General features: G+C 37.8%; 1 protein-coding gene across 4 annotated transcripts in view; it reads left to right on the top strand.

The window, feature by feature from the left end:
- Positions 1–1,945: 1,945 nt before the first annotated feature.
- LOC107221882 (RNA-binding protein 24) overlaps positions 1,946–10,761 on the top strand; it is a 35,147-nt gene continuing 26,331 nt past the window's right edge. The window contains exons 1-3 of one of the 4 annotated variants that reach the window (XM_046736910.1): positions 1,980–2,117; positions 2,272–2,572; positions 7,911–8,338. In XM_046736910.1, coding sequence (XP_046592866.1) covers positions 8,075–8,338 — 264 coding nt within the window. In that variant the 5' untranslated portion in view covers positions 1,980–2,117; positions 2,272–2,572; positions 7,911–8,074. The other 3 variants (XM_046736911.1, XM_046736912.1, XM_015661045.2) reach the window with 3 other exon arrangements.

The raw sequence follows: 10,761 nt of genomic DNA, 5'->3' as shown, positions 1-10,761 counted from the left end.
CGCGGATTTCATTTAATTAATTTTACAAAAATGATCGAGCTCCTAATTATTTTTCATGCAAATTTCCTTATTCGAAAAATATGTCACAGTTATAAGAATTAACTTATGCCTTGTGTGTTATCAATTTAGAAAACGCCGTGTGCAGATGCGCTTACGAGTTTGTGCTACCATTAACATTTCTTCAGTACAGATACTGGAACATGCAAATACCCGACGATTATTCAGAACGTCGAAGATAAAGACACGCCGCCTTTAAAATTAGACGGAAAATCGTATCTCTGTGCGTTCGCATTGCATGGAATAGAATTTGTTATTCTATTCAATGTGAAAAAAGCGCTCGAATTGTTCGGTTAATCACGCGACAATTTTCGCGAGTTACGAATGGGGACAAAAAAAAAATAAAAATAAAAGAAAAATGTTACGTAGAAAGAAAAAAATCTGGTCGTTATACGTGTACGTAATAAATGATCTATTATTGTCACTCAATTGTCACACACGGTCTACACAGATTCGTGTGTGTCGGTGGTAGGAACATACGCGATGCGGTAGGAATAACAATCCACTTTGGACACTGCTTGTTTAGTTGAAAAGGACCAACCGTCGACTTGTCAGAGAGACAGAAAGAGGTCGAGATATACTGACTTAAACCTTCCACACACAGACAAATTAATTATAATCGACGCGAGGATTTTCGAATAACGTTGTCGTCAGTAGTTTCCGGTAATTGGTGATACATTGATGCCGAAATCCTCACGCTTGTAATTATCGAACATTGCACGGGTCGAAATGAAGTGGCAAAATGAAAACCAGCACTGACGGAAAATATTACCAGCAGAATAAATTGCCGGATAAAAGGTTGATAAAATCGGAAATCAGCATAATTACTGTGTGAGGTCAATTTAGGATAAATCATCAGATATGTGGAAAACCAAAGTTCCAGTCTTTCGAGAAGAAACGTTACTCGTGTTAAGATATATCTATATATTATACAGCAAAAATAATGAAATGCAATTGCCTATAATATTCGCAATCTTAAGTTTGAACAGAAAAGAAAAAATTCATCATGATTTCATCTTGCTAGTAAATTTGAGGGCTTTCTCTATAACTCGCGAATATGGTGTTATTTGATAAATTCATATATCATTGACGAAGTAAAATATCACTATTTTATTTAGCATTATCACGGCGTACGCATCACTGATGCAAAAATGCCGCAGTCACCCCAATTCTACGTGTAATGCCGAACAAAAATATTTAAAAACATTTTTGTTCCGCGGAATAATAAAGCGAGGAAATTTAGTCCTGCAATGAGTGATAATCCGATAACAGGAATACATTTCTTGGCATCATTGTTGCGTTAAACAAAACTTTTTGTTAGGTATTTTTTCGAATTTGCATGTAAAAAAAGGCAAGTCAAAACGATAAACATTCGCATAACTTTGCTGTTAGTAGCTGTAGCACAAAAACTAGACCCGATCTATTCAAAATAAATATGATTTTATAACGAGGATAGACGGGTATTTAAAAATTAATAAGCACCTTCCTTGTTACAAGATTTCGTTGACCAGTGTACTGTAACACTACATATAACCTCATTTTCGTTTATAAAAATTGTATTTTTGTCGAAAAACTAAAAAAATTATATCACAATCATCGTATTCGTATATAAAATATTATAATATCACTTCTACAACGCCAAATCTTGTTTCTAACACAATCGGTTAAAACTTTTCACGTTCAACACGAAAAGTGAATTTTTGTTGACCATCGTAACGGTCGAAATAAGCGACAATTGACTCGGTCGGTAAAGGCGGACAGTAGCGTCCTCTTAATTTCAAGACGGACCCGATTTCCCGCAATCGTGAAGTTTGGAGATTTTCCGACGGCGCTGGCGAATCTTGTAATAGCTACGCCGCTGGTCGAGCCGCGCACACGGTTCTCTGAGCGTAAAACCGAACCATCGGGTAAGCCTAGCCAGAAAATTGTTCGCACTCGCACGTGGACGCTCGATCGTGTCGTGCGTGTTGTTTGTTGTACGTACTAGATATAATAGTAAGCGGCCCTAGTTCGTCTGTCCGTGTTTAAAAAACTGAGCGAAACCGAAGCCGATAAGAAACGTGATTTTTTTTCCTCTTAAATTAAAATAATATAAATAAAAATTAATAAAATCGACAACAACCACCGTGTATATATATAATATATATACATATATATATATAATATATATATATGTATATGTATATATATACATCTCAAAGATATAATAAATAGACGATTTATAATCTACAAGGACCGTTGCAATACATAAGAGTATAATTATTATTTACGAACGTAAATATTGTTGTTGAATCGTGATCTTGAAACCGTTCGTCTTCGATATCCGGCCTCGATTGTTGCGTGTGTGGGGATTACTGACTATACTCAGCCCTGTGTTGTTTCCGTTTCTTGTTTCGTTTTTTTTTTTTTTATCCCCACACTCCGCCGACTCTCTTTTACTTTCATTTTCTATTTTGTCGTTTCGCTCTCTCGAATTTGGCCGACTGTTTCGACGCGCAACTCGTCGAAGAAAAAGGTGAGTGGACTTTAAAGAATTGACAGTGAACGTAGTTTGGATACACTTTGAATCGTGTATCTTTCGGTTACCGATTCGTTTCCCTCGCAATTATATCCGATCTGTCGATCGACGCGCGGATTTAAATCGACCGCCTCGTCTCCTTAATCGCGAATTGTGCGAAATTCGCAACACCCTGATCGTAACGCGAATACCGAAAGCTCAGACGGCGGAATAACGAGGAAATCGGCGTTTCTCAGGCGCCCCGAACAGCCGAAATCGTATTCGGCACATCTTTGGATGTGGCTACAAAGTTTCAAAAATAGAACCGCCATCCGGTCGGATTTACGCCGGCAATATCTGCCTTCGACCGCTGTCTAGAAAATCATCGTCATGACGCCTGCTCGATTTCCAAACTCGCCTGTATTCGACATGATCGTCTAGACGAATTTTGGCCGACTCGTATCGCTCGGTAAATTTTTCGTTCACCACCTCGCGCCCACTCAGCCTTGATTGTATAAATAGTGTTAGTTTCTCGGCACATTACCAACCCGTCAGGACTGCTGTGGTGGCAGCCCAACGCTTGCAAACATCTGTTTTCTCCTCTCGTCAGCCTTTAATTTTGCCTCGTTTTCTTCTTATTCCCGGCCAGGCTCGTCGTCGAATCGAAGGAGAGATTTGTTCGCTTCGAAAATCGCCGTGATAAGAACTCGGCATTCATTGCGTATGAAATCGGTGGGAACGATTCGAAATCTTGTTGTACAAAATATTAGAAATCGATTGAAATCGACGAGCTACGGAGAATATTTAAAATCGATCTAGAAGTTGGTTTACTTTGTGAACTCGTTGTAGGCAATCAAATATATGCAATTAAGGTTTGTGACATTGTTTGAAATCGCGTGTATCTCCCTGAATTAATTCGAGTGAAATATAGCTTGCAAGGAAATGCGAGGATATCGTTACGAAATCTCGTTTCTGTAATTGGGAGGACATTGGGTAATCGCGATACTCGAAAACACGTTTAAGAAATTTTAGAGCCAATTCTGAATTGCTTTTTTAAGACATAGTTGAAGAGGTCCGTGGTAATCCTTCGGTATAACAGGAAAAAAGTGATAAATTCCGTACAAGTTATCCACCTCGAGGAGCCCGATTCACTCGAAAATCGACCGAACGATTTCCATTCGTAACCAATAATTTCCAGTGTTCTCTATCGATTTCTACCCGATCACGTGATTTTAATTGATTTCTGGGCGTTCTAAGCAGTTTTCAGTGATTTCCGGATTAGATTGAATTACACGAAATCGCTACCGATCACTGGAAATCAAGGAAAGCTCACGACGAGGTAGAAATCGATAGAATATCAACGAATTGAAATCGTTTCCACGATTTTCAACTTTTCCCGTGCGATTTCTTCAGCGTTATCAAACGCTTACAAACCATTGACAACGATGTCCAATGATTTCGGTACCTAAATTGATTCCTCGTTACTCCAGCGTCCATCCCAGTCATGTATCGTTCGATTTCTATAAGCACCGTTGAACTTGTGACCTTTTCTAGTAATCGACCCCCCGGTGAAACCCTCTTGCCGTCTTACAGTGCCGATAGGCAGTTTCCTCTTCGTCTGATTTCTCTTTCGGAAAGTAGCGGTGTTTTTGTCCCCTGGCAAAGCGGTAGATTTTCTTGGAGTAAATTTTACCTCGTCGGTAGTCACGTACGTACGTAAATACCATCGCGCAGCGTTTTTCGCATATGTCGTCGCGCATAGCTGGTACATAGTAGGTATTCGATGAGAAATCCACCGTGGGCCTTTATCCAGTACGACACTACACAATATATGATTATACACAGTGTGCACCGGTTCTGCAGCTGCCGTTTGGGGATTCGAATGGGGTGGTGGAACGGAGCAGGGGAGAATTCTGGGCCGTAAGACCCGTCGTACCCTTCCTGGATCCCCGAGCCGCGGCTACAATGAGCGGACTTTCCCTCCCCCCTCCCTCCGCCCCCCCCGCTTCCATCTCCCTCGCTAGATTCTCCGGGACCGCATCGCAAAACAGCGTTATACCTGCAAGACGGAGTGTAACGGACGTTTTCCTCTGTATTTGCGCGAAGCCTGGGCGGTAAGGGTAGACAAAGAGTATTTGGAAAAGTACCGTGGGGACTTACGACTAGTTTGCGGTCCTGTCCTAGCCTTGAAATTGCGTTGCAGCCTGCGCAAATGCACCGAGTTTTTCAATTTCCAGGGTTGCTGGTCAGTTGCTTTTCCTCACCGTTGGTTACTTGTTCTTAACGGACTCGCTCTCTGTTACTTTTTTCAAGCAGTCGTCACTTCAGCCAGTTTTTAGCTCGTAATTGAGGCTTGTGCGTAAATGATTTGAATGCATAATTTTTTTAAATAAAATTTTGTTTGTCAAGTGTTGTGGTATTTTTAGCCAAAAAATCAGCTTCAGGTAGATTTTGGAAAATCAACGTTCGTTGCTTCTGTATCGAAATGTTTCGGCCGAAAGGACAATAAATTCATAAATCAGAGTTTATTGTTCACTTGTCATTAATTTACTAAATATCTTGTACAGTGATCAATATTTTTAATTCGGAAAAAGACGTGAAAAACTAGGAAAACCCGGTTACAGCGACATCAATTGAAACAGGGATGATTCCGATGAGTTGAATAACACTTCTGTGGCAGCACTTCTTGTTTAATTATTTTGCAATAATCAACTCTGATCAGTCACTTTTGCGAGTTTTGAGAGTCACTTTAAGTCTGAAAGTCTCTTTTCTAAATTTTTGAAACGACCTGATTACTTATAGCAGCCGCGAATTTCTTATATCTTTTCCTTCTTCGCCGAAAGACACGGGGCTGCTTTTTGACAACACCGCATGATTCGATGCTTTTCTTTGAGTTTATTGTTATTTGGTTTAAGATCGAAACAAAAATTATTATTTAACTATTTATGAACGATTCTGAAGGAATTAGGTTTCCAAAATGTTGGCGTATTTGCGTTTCATTGTGGTGTAAGTTTCGAAGTGACGGTTTTTCAAACAAATGCTTCGTTACGCTAATGTTACTAATTTTCATTCCGTCGTCCGAAGAATAAAGATTCGATCATCCAGCATGGAAAGAGTGTCTCAGATTCAGAGTTGTCCTTTCAAGATTTGGCAAAAATTATCCAAATTCCGTTATCAACGCTCTCTTTACTAGGACGGAAATTTCATTCGTGTATTTCTAATAATTCAGCTTTAAATTCTACAGAGAAACAGAGAGAGAGAGAGAGAGGGAGAGGGAGAGGGAGAGGGAGAGGGAGAGGGAGAGGGCGAGGGCGAGGGAGAGAGAGAGAGAGAGAGAGAGAGAGAGAGAGAGAGAGAGAGAGAGAGAGAGAGAGAGAGAGAGAGAGAGAGAGAGAGAGAGAGAGAGAGAGAGAGAGAGAGAGAGAGAGAGAGAGAGAAAGAGAGAGAAACTATCTTTCACTGTCACCTCTGTGTCTGCGAAAATGCGTTTCTACTCTTGTTTATCAGTTTTGTAATAATCGATATACGTTTTAAAAAAAGTTTTAAAAAAAGTTTTAAAAAAAGTCAAAATTGATTATAACAGTTAAAGAAATATTTAAAGCCAAGGCAAAATTATAGCAAAATTACAGAGTTCCTAATTTGCTTTTCTTACGTGTTGGGAAAAATAATGCCTATTTTTTCATATTCTAATCTCATTTTCACCTCTTTCCTCGCATACATGGAATGCTTGCAAAGTGTGCAAAGCTCTCGTGTTTACCTTCGTCTAAACGACCCTTCAAATCAAGACTTACGGGTGTGTAAATTTTGAGTAAACGCTTCCGGAAGGGGATGCAGCTTGAATTACGTCATCGATTGTTCGCGTGCGTGGAAATTTTTTTTTTTTTTTTTTTCGATCGCAGTATCCAGGAAAATTTTCCCTATTTATAGCATCGATTATTAGTTGGTTTTGGAATTTGCGCTGTGAATTGTGTTAATATGTTGTATATATGTATATTAGTATATAATGTAAATCGTTTTGAGTACACGAAGAGGATATACTGATCAAATTCTAACAGCTGCGTATAAACTTTTGGTTATGAAAAATAACAATGTTGAATAAACTCTTTTCTGTTGAATGGAGAATTAAAACTCGAGTCTTTTCTCACTGGAAAGTTTTCGCTTAAGGAAGTTATTAGATATGCTTGTAACTTTTATGTTTGTAGTTTTTGAAAAAAAAAAGCTTACCGAGTTTTTTATAAAAATTTAATTTTTATTCAAATAGGTTCATTTTGAATATTTGAAATATTCTTTTCACGAATATAACGTAATTTGAATTTATTTTTATACACATTATGTTGTTAGTTAAAAAAAATTGATTTTTGGCGATATTTTTCAATACCAAAGCTCTTCGTACTTAATTTTATAATTCATAATCCGAATATCATTATGCGTACAAATATAATACGTAATTTGGGGATGATTTGACGTTTTTTCTACATGCGTATGCCACAAAAAGTCTAACACTATTGCATTCACCATAAATTTCGACTTTTTTTTCGCAGTTTCACGATGTTGTCCTTACATTTCGAAATAGTGCAGTAGCAAAAATTCTGTTCTTTTTTGTATTATTGAAATGCGGATTTGATGGAGCAAATTTTGAAATTCGAACCCACAGCATGTGACGCAAATTGCGTTGCGAATCGTTGAGTAATGATCCAGAATCGCACGCGTTACACGTTCTAGGGTACATACCTATATGTATACACACGAGTCTGGAGAACGAGGAGTTAAAGTTGAGGTATACATATACAAGAGGCACGTGCAGCGGTAAATATAGATTCAGAATTCGCCAACTGGGTATAAAATTATTGTCCGAAAGCAGCGCTAGAAAACTCGACCGTATTTCAATATCGACACTCCGACGGCCGAGACGAGTGCTTAATTATTGTTGGGAAAAATTGGCGAGTAATCGGAATAAGGAAAATTAGGAGAGAAAGGAAAAGGATAGAATGAAATACAATAAGATTATCGATGTTCGAAATTTTCTCCCGAATCAAAAGGATTATAGGCATGGTGAACTTTTCAAAAGATTGAGATTTATCTTCTTTCATTCGTTTATAATCTTCAGAATAAGGCAGCATAGAACTTTGAGAGCTTTTCTGTTTCTTCGTCCCAATGTCGATTCTTAGATTTTTTTACTCGGGCAAATTAGATCGGGAAATTTTTATTCGAGTGAGCACGTTTTTTTGAAAAGTCATTTGAGGTTGAATGTTTACGTTTTTGAGATTTGAACTCTGTCTCGTCCCTATAAGGCAGCAGAAGACACCGTTGCATAATATTTATTGTTGCGTAATATTTGTAATTATTTCTGTTACAGAAATCATTCCGCGCCACGTGCCCAATTGTCTGTGATATTAATATACGCTAAGAAGAAGAGTAAATAAATAGAGACAGTGACAGAGAAAGAGAAAAAAAAAACCAAAGACGGAGAGACATTTCTTGTGGAATAAGTTTAAGGAAAAAACTTTCAAAATTTTGAAAATGTTGATGCCGGGAGCAGCTGGCCTTGGTGCCGTTGGCGCTGTTGGAGCTCCGGGACCCGAAGAATTGGTATCGGGATTGGGTGCATTGGCGGCAGTAACGCCGCAACAAAAAGACACCACATGGACGAAGCTTTTCGTCGGAGGATTGCCTTATCACACCACTGACAAAAGCTTGAGGGAACATTTCAATGTTTACGGTGACATAGAAGAAGCCGTCGTCATCACTGACAGACAAACGGGGAAAAGCAGAGGTTACGGTTTTGTGAGTATCGATGGATTTACATTTTTTTTTTTAAAGAAAGCAAACAAACAAAAAACAAACACAAACATGATCGGCCGTTCGCTCGAGGAATTGGAATTATATTGTTGGTGAAAGGAAGTTGGACGGCTGGAATATTATTTGAAATATCGATGACTTAATCGTGATTACTGTAATCATTAGAAATCGTTGTTAAGCTTGCGGTGAACGCCAAATGGTTTTGATTCGTTAACGTTTTATTGATTTCTATCTTATCGCGTGCTTTCATTTGATTTTCAATGATGTACCAGCGTTTTAGTTGATTCTGATTTCAGTTGAAAATCAGTGAAAATTGACTAGAACGGCAGGAAATCGTTACTAATCAGGAGTAATATTGGAAGTCAACAATCGGAATAAGATATGGTAAAAATCACGAGGCTGAAGTTAGTTACGTTAACGTGACGGAACATCGGGAGGAAAAATAATCATTGTGCAATTTTAGAATGACTTTTGAGGGGTTGACTTTTCAAAATATCAGCATATTTCGTTTGTTTTGGTTGGCTAAATTTTAGACAATCCTAAAGGTGCGAAGCAACGACTTTTCGGAACATCGCTACAGTAACGTTAACTAACTTCTACCTCATTGAGAATCAATGTTAATGCATTGGAATCACTTGTTTGATATTCAAGTGAGCGTATAGCTGCAACTATTTTTGAAAAATTGTCATTATTAATATTTTTTACATCCACCGACAGCGCTTTGTTGATCGACGCATGTGACGATTTTTCAAAGTCTGCTAAAAAATTCTCCACATTTTTTTTTCTGATTTCTAACTCGCGCTATTTACATGTTTTGAATATATTTCAAGCCTCGAAGAACTACAGCGAGTGAAATTTGTCAAATCGATCTAATCTTTTTTTTCTCGACCCGATTGAGATCCTTTCACTTTCGGAGCTGGAAATATTTTGAAATACACAGAATCAAGACGATACAATTGGTGCAGGTTTAAATCTCCTTTATCCAGGTTCTTCGTGTCTCTTCGCGTTGTATCCGTATAATATACTGTCGTCGAGTTTGAACAGTTACGCGATCTGGCGTATTATCACATTTACGGCTTCACTCCCGAGATTATAATTTGCCTGGAGACTAAGTCACGTTCGTTTTACTTTTCTCTAAAATACAAGGGATGTACGTACTACCCTAATTATATTCTCATTGGTAATTTTACACGCGCATAAACGCAGGGTCGTTGCAAAAAGACTTTTGACGATTCGCTTTGAGGGGAAAAACTCACAAGACACATTCTCAAAATGTCTCATTGACTGTGCAATAAAATTTAACAGCTTCAAATTTCTGGTAAATGAATTTCGGTGATCGCAGAAAAGGCTAAAAGAATCGCTGCGATTGTTTCACCAATTTTGAACTATTGACAAGCAATTGATAGTACTCCAATATTGGTGATTTAGTAAGGTTTTTCATAAAGTAAAATTTCATTATTGCGCGCATGTCTTTCTTTAATAAAATCCGGCTTAATTTCAACTCGCAGTGCGCGAAGACACATTACGAAATAAAATACATCGATGAATATACAAGTTTAATAAATTCTACGTGGATAATTCGAGTGATTGAATTCAGTGAGTAAAGTATATTAGCGAGTTTCGACAGTTGGATAAAATCAATCTACCGTGAGAGCATATGTGTTGTACAAAATGTGTGCGAAACTACTTTCAATTTTATACGCAGACAAATTTTTATGTAGTTAGAATTTGACGCACGACGCTTATGAAATGAAAAAAAGTAAAAAATAAACAACACACCGATACTACGATTCCTACAAAATTTTTGTATCATTGATAGTCTTATTGCATAGAATCGATGCCAAAGTTCTCGTCCGTGTGTTGGATATTCTGTTATGTTGGTTTATTTCCAAATGTCGAGTTTCGCAGCCGCGGTAACGCCTGAACAACTGTTAAAACACGCGACAACTGTGCAATGTTAATTTGAACCCACTTATTTAGGCATACAGAGATACAGAATTCCACTTTTACGCTTTTTATGCTCGATAAAACGCCGCTTGCGAACAAGTCGCCTGCGTTACAGATAATATGGTAATCAAGTGTTCTCCGGTTTTTCTCCTTAAGGATATCACTTCCGGCATACAATAAAATCGACGAAAGGGGCCTAAAATTTCTGCCTGCACTGTCGAAAATTATTTTGAATTTTCAACACATTTACTGTACAAAACTGTTGTCAAATTACGAAATCAGCTTGCTAATTTACCAATTCCGTGTAGCGACTTAAATTACTATGTATTTGCCTTAAGTTTACGATAGAAATCATTGATTTTACTAAACTTTATAAGAAAAACACAAATCAAAATAATTTGCATTTACTAAATTGCATAGTTTTATTGTATTTGTAAAAAATTGAATAAACGGTGAACGTA

This window comes from Neodiprion lecontei, chromosome 4, assembly GCF_021901455.1.
Source record: "Neodiprion lecontei isolate iyNeoLeco1 chromosome 4, iyNeoLeco1.1, whole genome shotgun sequence".
Lineage (NCBI taxonomy): Eukaryota > Metazoa > Arthropoda > Insecta > Hymenoptera > Diprionidae > Neodiprion > Neodiprion lecontei.
This window is presented reverse-complemented; position numbering and strand designations above follow the sequence as displayed.